Genomic DNA, 21330 nt, shown 5'->3' with positions numbered 1-21330 from the left:
CGTCCGCGGGTGACCAGCTGGTTATCCAACCAGATAGACAGATCCACTAGTTGGTCAAAAGTGATGGTGGCATCCCTGCAGGCCAACTCCGGTCGGACGTCCTCGCGAAGGCTGCATCAGTAGTGGTCAATAAGGGCCCTGTCGTTCCATCCTGCTCCGGCGGCCAAGGTCCGGAATCCCAGGGCGAACTCCTGGGTGCTCCTCGTCCCCTGCCTCAAGTGGAAGAGCTGTTCCCCCGCCGATCTACCCTTGGGTGGATGGTTGAAGACGGCCCGGAAGCGGCGGGTGAACTCCTCGAAGTGGTCCAACACCTCGTCTCCTTCTTCCCACATGGCATTTGACCACTCCAAAGCTCTCCCCGAGAGGCATGAGACGAGGGCGGACACCCTCTCCCTTCCCGAGGGAGCTGGGTGAACGGTGGCCAGGTATAGGTCCAGCTGTAATAGGAACCACTGGCACCGTGCTGCCATCCCATCATACTCCCTGGGAAGGGAGAGACGCATCCCACTGGGACTGCATCCAGGAGGAACGGGTAGAGGTACCCCTGGTTGCGCTGGTGGAGGCGCTGGAGAGACTTCCTGTTTCTCCCAGCGGTCCATGGTCTGGACAACGCGATCTATCGTGGCACCAAGATGTTGTAGCATTGCCGAGTTTTCCCGGACGCGCTCCTCGACTCCTCTGACCGGGGTACCTTCTCCTGCTGACTCCATGGGTGGTGTGAAATTCTGCCAGGGTGTTGGGTGCGTACTAGTAGCGAAGTCAGGTGCAGGAGAGCAGAGAGTTGTGAATACGCGCACACTTTATTGAGGCAGGAGAAAACAGGAGACGGACGCAACTGCGTCAAAACCTCCAGCCACAACAGCAAAAGTGCAGAGCGCAAAACACAGTCACAAAAGCTAATGATACCAAATAAACATACTACGTGCAATAACACGGATCATTAAACACCAGCCTGACGCGTAACCTCGAACACGTAACACGAAACAATTTCACACAAAGACATGGGGGGGAACAGAGGAATAAATACATGCAGTGTGATTGGGAATGTAAACCAGGTGTGCAGGGAACAAGACAAAACAAATGGAACAATGAAAAATGGAGCGGCGATGGCTAGAAAGCCGGTGACGTCGACCGCCGAACGCCGCCTGAACAAGGAGAGGGGCCGACTTCGGCGGAAGTCGTGACACATCTACACTGATTGAAGTGAATTTAACAAGTGACATCAATAAGGGATCATAGCTTTCACCCGGAATCACCTGGTCAGTCTATGTTATGGAAAGAGCAGGTGTCCTTAATGGTTTATACACTCAGTGTATATACACTACCGGTCAAAAGTTTTAGAACACCTACTTATTCAAGGTTTTTTTTGTTTTTTACTATTTACATTGTAGAATAATAGTGAAGACATCAAAACTATGAAATAACACATATGGAATCATGTAGTAACCAAAAAAGTGTTAAACAAATCAAAATATATTTTATATTTGAGATTCTTCAAGTAGCCAGCATTTGCCTTGATGACAGCTGTGCACACTCTTGGCATTCTCTCAACAAGCTTCATGAGTTAGTCACCTGGAATGCATTTCAATTAACAGGTGTGCCTTCTTAAAACTACATTTGTTGAATTTCTTTCCTTCTTAATGTGTTTACTGAGCCAATCAGTTGTGTTGTGACAAGAAAGGGTATACAGAAGATAGCCCTATTTGGTAAAAGACCAAGTCCATATTATGGCAAAAAGAGCTAAAATAAGCAACGAGAAACGACAATCCATCATTACTTTAAGACATGAAGGTCAGTCAATTCGTATAATGTCAAGAATGTCAAGAGTTTCTTCAAGTGCAGTCGCGAAAACCATCAAGCGCTATGATGAAACTGACTCTCATGAGGACCGCCACAGGAAAGGAAGACCCAGAGTTACCTCTGCCGCAGAGGATAAGTTCATTAGAGTTACCAGCCTCAGAAATTGCAGCCAAATAAATGCTTCACAGAGTTCAAGTAACAGACACATCTCAACATCAACTGTTCAGAGGAGACTGTGTGAATCAGGCCTTCATGGTCAAATTTCTGCAAAGAAACCACTACTAAAGGACACCAATCAGAATAAGAGACTTGCTTGCACCAAGAAACACGAGCAATGGACATTAGACCGGTGGAAATTTGTCCTTTGGTCTGGCGTACAAATGTTTGATTTTTGGTTCCAACCGCATTGTCTTTGTGAGACATGGTGTGGGTGAACGGATTATCTCCGCATGTGCATTTCCCACCGTAAAGCATGGAGGAGGAGCTATTATTGTCACGATGGCATAAAGGGATCGGGAGACAGGCGCAGGAATGCGTAATAGGGATTTTTATTGACCCAAATTACAGTGTGCCATGTAAAGGCACGGGGACGAAGACCAAACAAACACGTATACAAAACACAGGCTTGAGACCCAAACAAAAGAGCAAGGAGTACCTCGAATAAATACACAAGCACACAATGATACCACACGGGACGAGACCCGTAATCATCTGCGCAATACAAGCGACATGAAAGCCAAAACAACACAGCACAGATACTCACACGACCAACTGTGGAACAATTGGAACAATAATCGACAGCCCAATGGAAACCAAAGGGCATATTTATACAATTACAATCACTGAAATGGGGACCAGGTGTGCGTAATGACACAGTTCCAGAGGGATCCATGACAATTATGGTGTGGGGGTGCTTTGCTGGTTACACTGTCTGTGATTTATTTAGAATTCAAGGCACACTTAACCAGCATGGCTACCACAGCAACCTCCAGGCTGTGTAAGGGCTATTTGACCAAGAAGGAGAGTGATGGAGTGCTGCATCAGATGACCTGGCCTCCACAATCCCCCAACCTCAACCAAATTGAGATGGTTTGGATGAGTTGGACCACAGAGTGAAGGAAAAGCAGCCAACAAGTGCTCAGCATATGTGGGAACTCCTTCAAGACTGATGAAAAAGCATTCCTCATGAATGGTGGTTGAGAGAATGTCAAGAGTGTGCAAAGCTGTAAAGAAGGCAAAAAGTGGCTACTTTGAAGAATCTCAAATATAAAATATATTTTGATTTGTTCAACACTTTTTTTGGTTACTACATGATTCCATGTGTCATTTCATAGTTTTGATGTCTTCACTATTGTTCTACAATGTAGAAAATAGTAAAAAACAGAAAAACCCTTGAATGAGTAGGTGACCATAAGCATTTCACTGTAAGGTCTACACCTGTTGTATTCGGGGCATGTGACTAATAACATTTGATTTGATTTGTTCTACAACTTTTGACCGGTAATGTATATACTGCATATAGCAAGCTGTGCTAACTTTTCCCTTTTGTTTGTTTGTTTGTTTGTGTGTGTGTGTGTGTGTGTGTGTGTGTGTGTGTGTGTGTGTGTGTGTGTGTGTGTGTGTGTGTGTGTGTGTGTGTGTGTGTGTGTGTGTGTGTGTGTGTGTGTGTGTGTGTGTGTGTGTGTGTGTGTGTGTGTGTGTGTGTGTGTGTGTGTGTGTGTGCAGATGTTGAGTAATAAGAAGGGCTTACTGCCGGAGCCCAACTTGGCCCAACTGCTGAACAGCATGACCAACCCAGCAGCCCTACAGGTCCTCATGAGGCCTTACCACACTGGCAAACGAGGAGGTCAGACACACACACACACACACACACACACACACACACACACACACACACACACACACACACACACACACACACACACACACACACACACACACACACACACACACACACACACACACACACCACACACACACACAGACACAGACTGGACACCCTTATTTACAGGACTATTGTAAATTAGAGAAACAACTTACTTGCTAAAGTTTATTGGGTTGTACAGATTAGATTGTTTCATTTTTATCCGTCTCATCCTCTCTGTGCCCCTAGAAAGATAGAAATGGCTTTCGATTAGCGTATCCTGTCATTTCAATTCTAAGCACGTTTCTTTTTGATGAATGCTTAATCATTTATTATAATGAACTTGTTCTCAGACTACATCAGAACAGAGGAGAACAGGCAGGCAGGCAGGAAGGAGTGAAGGCTGAGGGCTGGCTCTTAAAAGAGGAGCACACACAATTAGACGGTCTAAAATTAGCCCCTGATTAAATGTTAAACTTTCTACCTATTCTGGAGGAAGCTACCATTAGCTTTGACGCATACATTTATTATGAGTAGGTTGTGGATATCTGGAGCTATTACTGAGATTATTATCTGGCTGCTGTGTGCTATGCTCTGTCGCATACAGCCTGTGGAAGTCTAAATGCCAACACATAATAAAGAGGTATTTTCGTATCTAACTTCCATTGTGTTCTAAGAGTGGCTGAGTATTTTTCCCACATTCCGTTTGTTCATTCATTCATGCACCTTGGTTGGTTGGTCTGTGAGGCCACCACAGTATGCCTTTTCCCTTGTCACTTGAGTGTCTCAGTCAAGTTTAATACCCCTGTTATACAATACAGTGACCATGCCTGCTTCCTCCCTCTCTCTGTCTCCAGGGAAGTTTGGGCGGCCCCCTAGCCTGTCTCCATTCCTCAGACCCCCCCTCACAGCAGCCCTGTTCCAACTGGGGAAGGTACAGCAGGTAAGAATACTGTGGAGTGTGTGAGAGTGTGTGTGTGGGAGTGTGTACAGGAGTGGTTCACAGGGAATGGAGAGATGAGTGTGTGTGTGTGTGTGTGTGTGTGTGTGGTGTGTGTGTGTGTGTGTGTGTGTGTGTGTGTGTGGTGTGTGTGTGTGTGTGTGTGTGTGTGTGTGTGTGTGTGTGTGTGTGTGTGTGTATCTGTTTGATGACGTGTGTTGCAGCATGTTCTAAATGTGTGTACTGTTACAGCGTGTTCTAAATGTGTGTACTGTTACAGCGTGTTCTAAATGTGTGTACTGTTACAGCGTGTTCTAAATGTGTGTACTGTTACAGTGTGTTCTAAATGTGTGTACTGTTACAGTGTGTTCTAAATGTGTGTACTGTTACAGCGTGTTCTATATGTGTGTACTGTTACAGCGTGTTCTAAATGTGTGTACTGTTACAGCGTGTTCTATATGTGTGTTCTGTTACAGCATGTTCTAAATGTTACAGCGTGTTCTAAATGTGTGTACTGTTACAGTGTGTTCTAAATGAGTGTACTATTACAATGTGTTCTAAATGTGTGTGTGTACTGTTACAGCGTGTTCTAAATGTGTGTGTGTACTGTTACAGCGTGTTCTAAATGTGTGTGTGTACTGTTACAATGTGTTCTAAATGTGTGTGTGTACTATTACAGTGTGTTCTAAATGTCTGTGTGTACTGTTACAGCATGTTCTAAATGTGTGTACTGTTACAGCATGTTCTAAATGTGTGTACTGTTACAGCGTGTTCAAAATGTCTGTGTGTACTGTTACAGTGTGTTCTAAATGTGTACTGTTACAGCATGTTCTAAATGTGTTTACTATTACAGTGTGTTCTAAATGTCTGTGTGTACTGTTACAGCATGTTCTAAATGTGTGTACTGTTACAGTGTGTTCTAAATGTGTGTACTGTTACAGCATGTTCTATATGTGTGTACTGTTACAGCGTGTTCTAAATGTGTGTACTGTTACAGTGTGTTCTAAATGTGTGTACTGTTACGTGTTCTAAATGTGTGTGTGTACTGTTACAGCGTGTTCTAAATGTGTGTGTGTACTGTTACAGCGTGTTCTAAATGTGTGTGTGTGTACTGTTACAGTGTGTTCTATATGTGTGTACTGTTACAACGTGTTCTAAATGTGTGTGTGTACTGTTACAGCATGTTCTAAATGTGTATACTGTTGCAACGTGTTCTAAATGTGTGTACTGTTACAGTGTGTTCTAAATGTGTGTACTGTTACAGTGTGTTCTAAATGTGTGTACTGTTACAGCGTGTTCTATATGTGTGTACTGTTACAGCGTGTTCTAAATGTGTGTACTGTTACAGCGTGTTCTATATGTGTGTTCTGTTACAGCATGTTCTAAATGTTACAGCGTGTTCTAAATGTGTGTACTGTTACAGTGTGTTCTAAATGAGTGTACTATTACAATGTGTTCTAAATGTGTGTGTGTACTGTTACAGCGTGTTCTAAATGTGTGTGTGTACTGTTACAGCGTGTTCTAAATGTGTGTGTGTACTGTTACAATGTGTTCTAAATGTGTGTGTACTGTTACAGCGTGTTCTAAATGTGTGTGTGTACTGTTACAATGTGTTCTAAATGTGTGTGTGTACTATTACAGTGTGTTCTAAATTTCTGTGTGTACTGTTACAGCATGTTCTAAATGTGTGTACTGTTACAGCATGTTCTAAATGTGTGTACTGTTACAGCGTGTTCTAAATGTCTGTGTGTACTGTTACAGTGTGTTCTAAATGTGTACTGTTACAGCATGTTCTAAATGTGTTTACTATTACAGTGTGTTCTAAATGTCTGTGTGTACTGTTACAGCATGTTCTAAATGTGTGTACTGTTACAGTGTGTTCTAAATGTGTGTACTGTTACAGCATGTTCTATATGTGTGTACTGTTACAGCGTGTTCTAAATGTGTGTACTGTTACAGTGTGTTCTAAATGTGTGTACTGTTACGTGTTCTAAATGTGTGTGTGTACTGTTACAGCGTGTTCTAAATGTGTGTGTGTACTGTTACAGCGTGTTCTAAATGTGTGTGTGTGTACTGTTACAGTGTGTTCTATATGTGTGTACTGTTACAACGTGTTCTAAATGTGTGTGTGTACTGTTACAGCATGTTCTAAATGTGTATACTGTTGCAACGTGTTCTAAATGTGTGTACTATTACAGCGTGTTCTAAATGTTACAGCGTGTTCCATATGTGTGTACTGTTACAGAGTGTTCTAAATGTGTGTACTGCTACAGCGTGTTCTAAATGTTACAGCGTGTTCCATATGTGTGTACTGTTACAGAGTGTTCTAAATGTGTGTACTGCTACAGCATGTTCTAAATGTGTGTACTTTACAGCGTGTTCTAAATGTGTGTACTGTTACAGCGTGTTCTAAATGTGTGTACTGTTACAGCATATTCTAAATGTGTGTACTGTTACAGCATGTTCTAAAGGTTACAGCGTGTTCTAAATGTGTGTACTGTTACAGCATGTTCAAAATGTGTGTACTGTTACAGCATATTCTAAATGTGTGTACTGTTACAGCGTGTTCTAAATGTTTGTACTGTTACAGCATGTTCTAAATGTTACAGCGTGTTCTAAATGTGTGTACTGTTACTGTCACAGTTGTCGTAGGAAGAAGCGGACAAAAGTGCAGCGTGTGTGTCGTTCCACATTTTATTTATACTGTGAAAACTATGCAGTACATAAATAAACTGAATGACAAAACAACAAACCGTGACTCAGAGGTGAAACATACACTACTCAAAATTAATCTCCCACAAACCCAGGTGGGACAAACACCAACTTAAATATGACCTCCAATTAGAGACAAAGATGACCAGCTGCCTCTAATTGGAGATCATCTCAAACAAAGCCCAACATAGAAATACAAAAACTAGAACAACCCAACATAGAAATATAAAACTAGAACATAACAACATGGAAAAACTAAGCTAGAAAATCCCCGTCACGCCCTGACCTACTCTACCATAGAAAATAACAACTTACTATGGTCAGGACGTGACAGAACCCCCCCCCCCCCAAAGGTGCAGACTCCGAATGCAACTAAACAACAAAAGAAAACAAAAAAAAGGGAGGGTAGGGAGGGTGACAAGTGTCTATGGCGGCTCTGGTGCAGTACCCAGAACCTTATTATCCAGCGGATCCTCCAGCAGAGGAGGCGGCTCTGGTTCGGGGCGTAACCCCCGCTCCGCCCGCTGATCCCTCTGCTTCTATACCACCGGACCGTGGATCGTCAGAGGAGGAACCGGACTGTAGATCATCGCCGGAGGCTCTGTACTGCACACCACCGCTGGAGGTTCCGGGCTGCAGGCCGCCGCTGGAGGTTCCGGGCTGCAGGCCGCCGCTGGAGGTTCCGGGCTGCAGGCCGCCGCTGGAGGTTCCCGGGCTGCAGGCCGCCGCTGGAGGTTCCCGGGCTGCAGGCCGCCGCTGGAGACTCCGGGCTGCAGGCCGCCGCTGGAGACTCCGGGCTGCAGGCCGCCGCTGGAGACTCCGGGCTGCAGGCCGCCGCTGGAGACTCCGGGCTGCAGGCCGCCGCTGGAGACTCCGGGCTGCAGGCCGTCGCTGGAGGTTCCGGACTGCAGGCCGTCGCTGGAGGTTCCGGACTGCAGGCCGTCGCTGGAGGTTCCGGACTGCAGGCCGTCGCTGGAGGTTCCGGACTGCAGGCCGTCGCTGGAGGTTCCGGACTGCAGGCCGTCGCTGGAGGTTCCCGACTGCAGGCCGTCGCTGGAGGTTCCGGACTGCAGGCCGTCTCAGGAGGTTCCGGACTGCAGGCCGTCGCTGGAAGCTCTGGTCTGGGAACTATCGCCGGAAGCTCTGGACTGGTAACTGTCGCCGGAAGCTCTGGACTGGGAATGCGCACTGGAGGCCTGATGCGTGGGGCTGGCACAGGTGGCGCCAGACTAGTAACACGCACCTCAGGGGGAGTGCAGGGAGCAGGAACAGGACACCCCGGACTGGGCAGGCGCACTGGAGGCCTGATGCGTGGGGCTGGCACAGGTGGCGCCAGACTGGTGACACGCACCTGACGGTAAGCACGAGGAGTTGGCTCAGGTCTCCAACCTGACTCTGCCAATCTCCACCTGTTCCCATGGGAGGCACTTTTCTCCTGCCCCTAAATCCTCCAAAGCCCTGGATATACTCCTCCTTGTCTCCTCAATAGTCCACTGGTCCATACCACGCTGCTTGGTCCTTTGGTGGTGGGAGATTCTGTCACGGTTGTCGTAGGAATGAGCTGATCAAAGTGCAGCGTGTGTGTTGTTCCACATTTTATTTATACTGTGAAACTATGCAATAGATAAATAAACTGAATAACAAAACAACAAACCGTGACGCAGAGGTGAAACATACACTACTCAAAATTAATCTCCCACAAACCCAGGTGGGACAAACACCAACTTAAATATGACCTCCAATTAGAGACAACGATGACCAGCTGCCTCTAATTGGAGATCACCTCAAACAAAGCCCAACATAGAAATACAAAACCTAGAACAACCCAACATAGAAATACAAAACTAGAACGTAACAAAATGGAAAAACTAAACTAGAAAACCCCCCTGTCACGCCCTGACCTACTCTACCATAGAAAATAACAACTTATTATGGTCAGGACGTGACAGTTACAGCGTGTTCTAAATGTGTGTATTATTTTAGCATGTTCTAAATGTGTGCACTGTTACTGCGTGTTCTAAATGTGTGTACTGTTACAGCCTGTTCTAAATGTGTGCACTGTTACATCATGTTCTAAATGTTACAGCGTGTTCTAAATGTGTGTACTGTTACAGAGTGTTCTAAATGTCTGTGCTATTTTAGCGTGTTCTAAATGTGTGTACTGTTACAGTGTGTTCCAAATGTGTGTACTGTTACATCGTGTTCTAAATGTGTGTACTGTTACAGCATGTTTTTAATGTGTGTACTGTTACAGCGTGTTCAAAATGTTACAGTGTTCTAAATATATGTACTGTTGCAGTGAGTTCTACATGTGTGTACTGTTACAGCGTCTTCTAAATGTGTGTACTGTTACAACATGTTCTGAATGTGTGTACTGTTACAACATGTTCTGAATGTGTGTACTATTACAGTGTGTTCTAAATGTGTGTACTGTTAGAGCGTGTTCTATATGTGTGTACTGTTACAGCGTCTTCTAAATGTTACAGCATGTTTTAAATGTGTGTACTGTTGCAGCGAGTTCTACATGTGTGTACTGTTACAGCGTGTTCTATATGTGTGTACTGTTACAGTGTGTTCTAAATGTGTGTACAGTTACAGCGTGTTCTAAATGTGTGTACTGTTACCACATGTTCTAAATGGTACAGACTGTTCTAAATGTGTGTACTGTTGCATCGAGTTCTAAATGTGTGGACTGTTACAGCGTCTTCTAAATGTGTGTACTGCTACAGCGTGTTCTAAATGTGTGTACTGTTACATCGTGTTCTAAATGTGTGTACTGTCACAGCATGTTCTAAATGTGTGTACTGTTACAGCATGTTCTAAATGTTACAGCGTGTTCTAAATGTGTACTGTTACAGCGTGTTCTAAATGTGTGTACTGTTACAGTGTGTTCTAAATGTGTGTGTACTGTTACAGCATGTTCTAAATGTGTGTACTGTTACAACATGTTCTAAATGTGTGTACTATTACATTGTGTGCTAAATGTGTGTACTGTTACAGCGTGTCCTAATGTTTGTACTGTTACATTGTGTTCTAATATCTGTACTGTCACAGCATGTTCTAAATGTGTGTACTGTTAAAGTGTGTTCTAAATGTGTGTGTACTGTTACAGCGTGTTCTAAATGTGTGTACTGTTTCAGTGTGTTCTAAATGTGTGTAATGTTACAGCGTGTCCTAACGTGTGTACGGTTACATTGTGTTCTAAATGTGTGTACTGTGACAGCATATTCTAAATGTGTGTACTGTTACAGCATGTTCTAAATGTTTGTACTGTTACAGCATGTTCTAAAGGTTACAGCACGTTCTAAATGTGTGTACTTTTACAGAGTGTTCTACATATGTGTACTGTTACAGCGTGTTCTAAATGTGTGTACTGTTACAGCGTGTTCTAAATGTGTGTAGTGTTACAGCGTGTTCTAAATGTGTGTACTGTTACAATATGTTCTAAATGTTACAGCATGTTCTAAATGTGTGTACTGTTGCAACGAGTTCTACATGTGTGTACTATTACGATACGTTCTAAATGTTACAGCATGTTCTAAATGTGTGTACTGTTGCAACGAGTTCTACATGTGTGTACTGTTACAGCGTCTTCTAAATGCGTGTACTGCTACAGCATGTTCTAAATATGTGTACAGATACAGTGTGTTGTAAATGTGTGTACAGCTACAGTGTGTTCTGAACGTGTGTAGTTATAGTGTGTTCTAAATGTGTGTACTGTTTCAGATTGTTCTACATGTTACAGCGTGTTCTAAATGTGTGTACTGTTACAGCGTGTTCTAAATGTGTGTACTGTTACAGCGTGTTCTAAATGTGTGTACTGTTACAGCGTGTTCTAAATATGTGTACTGTTACAGCGTGTTCTAAATGTGTGTACTGTTACAGAATGTTCTAAATGTGTGTACTGTTACAGCATGTTGTAAATGTTACAGCGTGTTCTAAATGTGTGTACTGTTACAGAATGTTCTAATTGTGTGTACTGTTACAGCATGTTCTAAATGTTACAGCGTGTTCTAAATGTGTGTAATGTTACAGAATGTTGTAAATGTGTGTACTGTTACAGCGTGTTCCAAATGTGTGCTGTTACAGCATGTTCTAAATGTGTGTACTGTTACAACATGTTCTAAATGTGTGTACTATTACAGTGTGTTCTAAATGTGTGTACTGTTACAGTGTGTTCTAAATGTGTGGGTACTGTTACAACATGTTATAAATGTGTGTACTATTACAGTGTGTGCTAAATGTGTGTACTGTTACAGCGTGTCCTAATGTTTGTACTGTTACATTGTGTTCTAATGTGTGTACTGTCACAGCATGTTCTAAATGTGTGTACTGTTAAAGTGTGTTCTAAATGTGTGTGTACTGTTACAGCATGTTCTAAATGTGTGTACTGTTACAACATGTTATAAATGTGTGTACTATTACAGTGTGTGCTAAATGTGTGTACTGTTACAGCGTGTCCTAATGTTTGTACTGTTACATTGTGTTCTAATGTGTGTACTGTGACAGCATGTTCTAAATGTGTGTACTGTTACAGCATGTTCTAAATGTGTGTACTGTGACAGCATGTTCTAAATGTGTGTATTGTTACAGCATGTTCTAAAGGTTACAGCACGTTCTAAATGTGTGTACTGTTACAGTGTGTTCTAAATGTGTGTACTGTTACAGCGTGTTCTAAATGTGTGTAGTGTTACAGCATGTTCTAAATGTGTGTACTGTTACAGCATGTTGTATATGTGTTTACTGTTACAGTATGTTCTAAATGTTACAGCGTGTTCTAAATGTGTGTACTGTTACAGCGTGTTCTAAATGTGTGTACTGTTACAGCATGTTCTAAATGTGTGTGCTGTTACAGCGTGTTCTAAATGTGTGTACTGTTACAGCATGTTCTAAATGTGTGTGCTGTTACAGTGTGTTCTAAATGTGTGTACTGTTACATCATGTTGTAAATGTGTTTACTGTTACAGTATGTTCTAAATGTGTGTGTACTGTTACAGCGTGTTCTAAATGTGTGTACTGTTACAACATGTTCTAAATGTGTGTACTGTTACAGCGTGTTCTAAATGTGTGTGTGTACTGTTACAGTGTGTTCTATATGTGTGTACTGTTACAACGTGTTCTAAATGTGTGTGTGTACTGTTACAGCATGTTCTAAATGTGTGTACTGTTGCAACGTGTTCTAAATGTGTGTACTATTACAGCGTGTTCTAAATGTTACAGTGTGTTCCATATGTGTGTACTGTTACAGAGTGTTCTAAATGTGTGTACTGCTACAGCGTGTTCTAAATGTTACAGCGTGTTCCATATGTGTGTACTGTTACAGAGTGTTCTAAATGTGTGTACTGCTACAGCATGTTCTAAATGTGTGTACTGTTACAGCGTGTTCTAAATGTGTGTACTGTTACAGCGTGTTCTAAATGTGTGTACTATTACAGTGTGTTCTAAATGTGTGTACTGTTAGAGCGTGTTCTATATGTGTGTACTGTTACAGCGTCTTCTAAATGTTACAGCATGTTTTAAATGTGTGTACTGTTGCAGCGAGTTCAAAATGTTACAGTGTTCTAAATATATGTACTGTTGCAGTGAGTTCTACATGTGTGTACTGTTACAGCGTCTTCTAAATGTGTGTACTGTTACAACATGTTCTGAATGTGTGTACTGTTACAACATGTTCTGAATGTGTGTACTATTACAGTGTGTTCTAAATGTGTGTACTGTTAGAGCGTGTTCTATATGTGTGTACTGTTACAGCGTCTTCTAAATGTTACAGCATGTTTTAAATGTGTGTACTGTTGCAGCGAGTTCTACATGTGTGTACTGTTACAGCGTGTTCTATATGTGTGTACTGTTACAGTGTGTTCTAAATGTGTGTACAGTTACAGCGTGTTCTAAATGTGTGTACTGTTACCACATGTTCTAAATGGTACAGACTGTTCTAAATGTGTGTACTGTTGCATCGAGTTCTAAATGTGTGGACTGTTACAGCGTCTTCTAAATGTGTGTACTGCTACAGCGTGTTCTAAATGTGTGTACTGTTACATCGTGTTCTAAATGTGTGTACTGTCACAGCATGTTCTAAATGTGTGTACTGTTACAGCATGTTCTAAATGTTACAGCGTGTTCTAAATGTGTACTGTTACAGCGTGTTCTAAATGTGTGTACTGTTACAGTGTGTTCTAAATGTGTGTGTACTGTTACAGCATGTTCTAAATGTGTGTACTGTTACAACATGTTCTAAATGTGTGTACTATTACATTGTGTGCTAAATGTGTGTACTGTTACAGCGTGTCCTAATGTTTGTACTGTTACATTGTGTTCTAATATCTGTACTGTCACAGCATGTTCTAAATGTGTGTACTGTTAAAGTGTGTTCTAAATGTGTGTGTACTGTTACAGCGTGTTCTAAATGTGTGTACTGTTTCAGTGTGTTCTAAATGTGTGTAATGTTACAGCGTGTCCTAACGTGTGTACGGTTACATTGTGTTCTAAATGTGTGTACTGTGACAGCATATTCTAAATGTGTGTACTGTTACAGCATGTTCTAAATGTTTGTACTGTTACAGCATGTTCTAAAGGTTACAGCACGTTCTAAATGTGTGTACTTTTACAGAGTGTTCTAAATATGTGTACTGTTACAGCGTGTTCTAAATGTGTGTACTGTTACAGCGTGTTCTAAATGTGTGTAGTGTTACAGCGTGTTCTAAATGTGTGTACTGTTACAATATGTTCTAAATGTTACAGCATGTTCTAAATGTGTGTACTGTTGCAACGAGTTCTACATGTGTGTACTATTACGATACGTTCTAAATGTTACAGCATGTTCTAAATGTGTGTACTGTTGCAACGAGTTCTACATGTGTGTACTGTTACAGCGTCTTCTAAATGCGTGTACTGCTACAGCATGTTCTAAATATGTGTACAGATACAGTGTGTTGTAAATGTGTGTACAGCTACAGTGTGTTCTGAACGTGTGTAGTTATAGTGTGTTCTAAATGTGTGTACTGTTTCAGATTGTTCTACATGTTACAGCGTGTTCTAAATGTGTGTACTGTTACAGCGTGTTCTAAATGTGTGTACTGTTACAGCGTGTTCTAAATGTGTGTACTGTTACAGCGTGTTCTAAATATGTGTACTGTTACAGCGTGTTCTAAATGTGTGTACTGTTACAGAATGTTCTAAATGTGTGTACTGTTACAGCATGTTGTAAATGTTACAGCGTGTTCTAAATGTGTGTACTGTTACAGAATGTTCTAATTGTGTGTACTGTTACAGCATGTTCTAAATGTTACAGCGTGTTCTAAATGTGTGTAATGTTACAGAATGTTGTAAATGTGTGTACTGTTACAGCGTGTTCCAAATGTGTGCTGTTACAGCATGTTCTAAATGTGTGTACTGTTACAACATGTTCTAAATGTGTGTACTATTACAGTGTGTTCTAAATGTGTGTACTGTTACAGTGTGTTCTAAATGTGTGGGTACTGTTACAACATGTTATAAATGTGTGTACTATTACAGTGTGTGCTAAATGTGTGTACTGTTACAGCGTGTCCTAATGTTTGTACTGTTACATTGTGTTCTAATGTGTGTACTGTCACAGCATGTTCTAAATGTGTGTACTGTTAAAGTGTGTTCTAAATGTGTGTGTACTGTTACAGCATGTTCTAAATGTGTGTACTGTTACAACATGTTATAAATGTGTGTACTATTACAGTGTGTGCTAAATGTGTGTACTGTTACAGCGTGTCCTAATGTTTGTACTGTTACATTGTGTTCTAATGTGTGTACTGTGACAGCATGTTCTAAATGTGTGTACTGTTACAGCATGTTCTAAATGTGTGTACTGTGACAGCATGTTCTAAATGTGTGTATTGTTACAGCATGTTCTAAAGGTTACAGCACGTTCTAAATGTGTGTACTGTTACAGTGTGTTCTAAATGTGTGTACTGTTACAGCGTGTTCTAAATGTGTGTAGTGTTACAGCATGTTCTAAATGTGTGTACTGTTACAGCATGTTGTATATGTGTTTACTGTTACAGTATGTTCTAAATGTTACAGCGTGTTCTAAATGTGTGTACTGTTACAGCGTGTTCTAAATGTGTGTACTGTTACAGCGTGTTCTAAATGTGTGTGCTGTTACAGCGTGTTCTAAATGTGTGTACTGTTACAGCATGTTCTAAATGTGTGTGCTGTTACAGTGTGTTCTAAATGTGTGTACTGTTACATCATGTTGTAAATGTGTTTACTGTTACAGTATGTTCTAAATGTGTGTGTACTGTTACAGCGTGTTCTAAATGTGTGTACTGTTACAACATGTTCTAAATGTGTGTACTGTTACAGCGTGTTCTAAATGTGTGTGTGTACTGTTACAGTGTGTTCTATATGTGTGTACTGTTACAACGTGTTCTAAATGTGTGTGTGTACTGTTACAGCATGTTCTAAATGTGTGTACTGTTGCAACGTGTTCTAAATGTGTGTACTATTACAGCGTGTTCTAAATGTTACAGTGTGTTCCATATGTGTGTACTGTTACAGAGTGTTCTAAATGTGTGTACTGCTACAGCGTGTTCTAAATGTTACAGCGTGTTCCATATGTGTGTACTGTTACAGAGTGTTCTAAATGTGTGTACTGCTACAGCATGTTCTAAATGTGTGTACTGTTACAGCGTGTTCTAAATGTGTGTACTGTTACAGCGTGTTCTAAATGTGTGTACTGTTACAGCATATTCTAAATGTGTGTACTGTTACAGCATGTTCTAAAGGTTACAGTGTGTTCTAAATGTGTGTACTGTTACAGCATGTTCAAAATGTGTGTACTGTTACAGCATATTCTAAATGTGTGTACTGTTACAGCGTGTTCTAAATGTTTGTACTGTTACAGCATGTTCTAAATGTTACAGCGTGTTCTAAATGTGTGTACTGTTACTGTCACAGTTGTCGTAGGAAGAAGCGGACAAAAGTGCAGCGTGTGTGTCGTTCCACATTTTATTTATACTGTGAAAACTATGCAGTACATAAATAAACTGAATGACAAAACAACAAACCGTGACTCAGAGGTGAAACATACACTACTCAAAATTAATCTCCCACAAACCCAGGTGGGACAAACACCAACTTAAATATGACCTCCAATTAGAGACAACGATGACCAGCTGCCTCTAATTGGAGATCATCTCAAACAAAGCCCAACATAGAAATACAAAAACTAGAACAACCCAACATAGAAATACAAAACTAGAACATAACAACATGGAAAAACTAAGCTAGAAAACCCCCGTCACGCCCTGACCTACTCTACCATAGAAAATAACAACTTACTATGGTCAGGACGTGACAGAACCCCCCCCCCCAAAGGTGCAGACTCCGAATGCAACTAAACAACAAAAGAAAACAAAAAAAAAGGGAGGGTAGGGAGGGTGACAAGTGTCTATGGTGCATTACCCAGAACCTTATTATCCAGCGGATCCTCCAGCAGAGGAGGCGGCTCCGGTTCGGGGCGTAACCCCCGCTCCGCCCGCTGATCCCTCTGCTTCTATACCACCGGACCGTGGATCGTCAGAGGAGGAACCGGACTGTAGATCATCGCCGGAGGCTCTGTACTGCACACCACCGCTGGAGGTTCCGGGCTGCAGGCCGCCGCTGGAGGTTCCGGGCTGCAGGCCGCCGCTGGAGGTTCCGGGCTGCAGGCCGCCGCTGGAGGTTCCGGGCTGCAGGCCGCGGCTGGAGGTTCCCGGGCTGCAGGCCGCCCCTGGAGACTCCGGGCTGCAGGCCGCCGCTGGAGACTCCGGGCTGCAGGCCGCCGCTGGAGACTCCGGGCTGCAGGCCGTCGCTGGAGGTTCCGGACTGCAGGGACTGCAGGCCGTCGCTGGAGGTTCCGGACTGCAGGCCGTCGCTGGAGGTTCCGGACTGCAGGCCGTCTCAGGAGGTTCCGGACTGCAGGCCGTCGCCGGAAGCTCTGGTCTGCAGGCCGTCGCCGGAAGCTCTGGTCTGGGAACTATCGCCGGAAGCTCTGGACTGGGAACTGTCGCCGGAAGCTCTGGACTGGGAATGCGCACTGGAGGCGTGATGCGTGGGGCTGGCACAGGTGGTGCCAGACTAGTAACACGCACCTCAGGGGGAGTGCAGGGAGCAGGAACAGGACACCCCGGACTGGGCAGGCGCACTGGAGGCCTGATGCGTGGGGCTGGCACAGGTGGCGCCAGACTGGTGACACGCACCTCACGGTAAGCACAAGGAGTTGGCTCAGGTCTCCAACCTGACTCTGCCAATCTCCCCATGTGCCCCCCCCCCCCCCCCCCCATTTTTTGGGGGGGGCTGCCTCTCGTGCTTCCCTTGTTGCCGTGCTCTCGCTGCCTCCACCTGTTCCCATGGGAGGCGCTTTTCTCCTGCCCCTAAATCCTCCAAAGCCCTGGATATACTCCTCCTTGTCTCCTCAATAGTCCACTGGTCCATACCACGCTGCTTGGTCCTTTGGTGGTGGGAGATTCTGTCACGGTTGTCGTAGGAATGAGCTGATCAAAGTGCAGCGTGTGTGTCGTTCCACCTTTTATTTATACTGTGAAACTATGCAATAGATAAATAAACTGAATAACAAAACAACAAACCGTGACGCAGAGGTGAAACATACACTACTCAAAATTAATCTCCCACAAACCCAGGTGGGACAAACACCAACTTAAATATGACCTCCAATTAGAGACAACGATGACCAGCTGCCTCTAATTGGAGATCACCTCAAACAAAGCCCAACATAGAAATACAAAACCTAGAACAACCCAACATAGAAATACAAAACTAGAACATAACAACATGGAAAAACTAAACTAGAAAACCCCCCTGTCACGCCCTGACCTACTCTACCATAGAAAATAACAACTTATTATGGTCAGGACGTGACAGTTACAGCGTGTTCTAAATGTGTGTATTATTTTAGCATGTTCTAAATGTGTGTACTGTTACAGCGTGTTCTAAATGTGTGTACTGTTACAGCCTGTTCTAAATGTGTGCACTGTTACATCATGTTCTAAATGTTACAGCGTGTTCTAAATGTGTGTACTGTTACAGTGTGTTCCAAATGTGTGTACTGTTACATCGTGTTCTAAATGTGTGTACTGTTACAGCATGTTTTTAATGTGTGTACTGTTACAGCGTGTTCAAAATGTTACAGTGTTCTAAATATATGTACTGTTGCAGTGAGTTCTACATGTGTGTATTGTTACAGCGTGTTCTAAATGTGTGTACTGTTACAACATGTTCTGAATGTGTGTACTGTTACAACATGTTCTGAATGTGTGTACTATTACAGTGTGTTCTGAATGTGTGTACTATTACAGTGTGTTCTATATGTGTGTACTGTTGCAGCGAGTTCTACGTGTGTACTGTTACAGCGTGTTCTATATGTGTGTACTGTTACAGTGTGTTCTAAATGTGTGTACAGTTACAGCGTGTTCTAAATGTGTGTACTGTTACATCGTGTTCTAAATGTGTGTACTGTGACAGCGTGTTCTAAATGTGTGTACTGTTACCACATGTTCTAAATGGTACAGAGTGTTCTAAATGTGTGTACTGTTGCATCGAGTTCTAAATGTGTGGACTGTTACAGCGTCTTCTAAATGTGTGTACTGCTACAGCGTGTTCTAAATGTGTGTACTGTTACAGCATGTTCTAAATGTGTGTACTGTTGCAACGAGTTCTACATGTGTGTACTGTTACAGCGTCTTCTAAATGCGTGTACTGCTACAGCATGTTCTAAATATGTGTACAGCTACAGTGTGTTCTAAATGTGTGTACAGCTACAGTGTGTTCTGAACGTGTGTACTGTTATAGTGTGTTCTAAATGTGTGTACTGTTTCAGAATGTTCTACATGTTACAGCGTGTTCTATATGTGTGTACTGTTACAGCGTGTTCTAAATGTGTGTACTGTTACAGCGTGTTCTAAATATGTGTACTGTTAAAGCGTGTTCTAAATGTGTGTACTGTTACAGTATGTTCTAAATGTTACAACATGTTCTGAATGTGTGTACTGTTACAACATGTTCTGAATGTGTGTACTATTACAGTGTGTTCTGGATGTGTGTACTATTACAGTGTGTTCTATATGTGTGTACTGTTGCAGCGAGTTCTACGTGTGTACTGTTACAGCGTGTTCTATATGTGTGTACTGTTACAGTGTGTTCTAAATGTGTGTACAGTTACAGCGTGTTCTAAATGTGTGTACTGTTACATCGTGTTCTAAATGTGTGTACTGTGACAGCGTGTTCTAAATGTGTGTACTGTTACCACATGTTCTAAATGGTACAGAGTGTTCTAAATGTGTGTACTGTTGCATCGAGTTCTAAATGTGTGGACTGTTACAGCGTCTTCTAAATGTGTGTACTGCTACAGCGTGTTCTAAATGTGTGTACTGTTACAGCATGTTCTAAATGTGTGTACTGTTGCAACGAGTTCTACATGTGTGTACTGTTACAGCGTCTTCTAAATGCGTGTACTGCTACAGCATGTTCTAAATATGTGTACAGCTACAGTGTGTTCTAAATGTGTGTACAGCTACAGTGTGTTCTGAACGTGTGTACTGTTATAGTGTGTTCTAAATGTGTGTACTGTTTCAGAATGTTCTACATGTTACAGCGTGTTCTATATGTGTGTACTGTTACAGCGTGTTCTAAATGTGTGTACTGTTACAGCGTGTTCTAAATATGTGTACTGTTAAAGCGTGTTCTAAATGTGTGTACTGTTACAGTATGTTCTAAATGTTACAGCGTGTTCTAAATGTGTGTACTGTTACAGAATGTTCTAAATGTGTGTACTGTTACAGCATGTTCTAAATGTTACAGCATGTTCTAAATGTGTGTACTGTTACAGAATGTTCTAATTGTTTGTACTGTTACAGCATGTTCTAAATATTACAGCGTGTTCTAAATGTGTGTAATGTTACAGAATGTTCTAAATGTGTGTACTGTTACAGCGTGTTCTAAATGTGTGTACTGTTACATTGTGTTCTAAATGTGTGCTGTTACAGCATGTTCTAAATGTCTGTACTGTTACTGTGTGTTCTAAATGTGTGTACTGTTACATCGTGTTCTAAATGTGTGTACTGTCACAGCATGTTCTAAATGTGTGTACTGTTACAGCATGTTCTAAATGTTACAGCGTGTTCTAAATGTGTACTGTAATGACACACCTTGTTCTAAATGTGTGTACTGTTACAGTGTGTTCTAAATATGTGTGTACTGTTACAGCATGTTCTAAATGTGTGTACTGTTACAACATGTTCTAAATGTGTGTACTATTACAGTGTGTGCTAAATGTGTGTACTGTTACAGCGTGTCCTAATGTTTGTACTGTTACATTGTGTTCTAATATCTGTACTGTCACAGCATGTTCTAAATGTGTGTACTGTTAAAGTGTGTTCTAAATGTGTGTGTACTGTTACAGCATGTTCTAAATGTGTGTACTGTTTCAGTGTGTTCTAAATGTGTGTAATGTTACAGCGTGTCCTAACGTGTGTACTGTTACATTGTGTTCTAAATGTGTGTACTGTGACAGCATGTTCTAAATGTGTGTACTGTTACAGCATGTTCTAAATGTGTGTACTGTGACAGCATGTTCTAAATGTGTGTATTGTTACAGCATGTTCTAAATGTTTGTACTGTTGCAGCATGTTCTAAAGGTTACAGCACGTTCTAAATGTGTGTACTTTTACAGAGTGTTCTAAATATGTGTACTGTTACATCGTGTTCTAAATGTGTGTACTGTTACAATATGTTCTAAATGTTACAGCATGTTCTAAATGTGTGTACTGTTGCAACGAGTTCTACATGTGTGTACTATTACGATACGTTCTAAATGTTACAGCATGTTCTAAATGTGTGTACTGTTGCAACGAGTTCTACATGTGTGTACTGTTACAGCGTCTTCTAAATGCGTGTACTGCTACAGCATGTTCTAAATATGTGTACAGCTACAGTGTTTTGTAAATGTGTGTACAGCTACAGTGTGTTCTGAACGTGTGTAGTT

At 42.1% G+C, this 21330-nt stretch overlaps 1 protein-coding gene across 2 annotated transcripts in view; it reads left to right on the top strand.

Annotated features, from left to right (window-relative positions):
- Positions 1-21330, top strand: part of raver2 (ribonucleoprotein, PTB-binding 2) — a 230687-nt gene that overhangs the window by 93760 nt on the left and 115597 nt on the right. For both annotated transcript variants that reach the window (XM_014123424.3, XM_014123423.3), the window contains exons 5-6: positions 3526-3646; positions 4522-4607. In XM_014123424.3, the coding sequence (XP_013978899.3) occupies positions 3526-3646; positions 4522-4607 (207 nt within the window). The remainder of the gene's footprint in view (positions 1-3525; positions 3647-4521; positions 4608-21330) is intronic.

This window comes from Salmo salar, chromosome 10 (assembly GCF_965601325.2).
Source record: "Salmo salar chromosome 10, fSalSal1, whole genome shotgun sequence".
NCBI lineage: Eukaryota > Metazoa > Chordata > Actinopteri > Salmoniformes > Salmonidae > Salmo > Salmo salar.
This window is presented reverse-complemented; position numbering and strand designations above follow the sequence as displayed.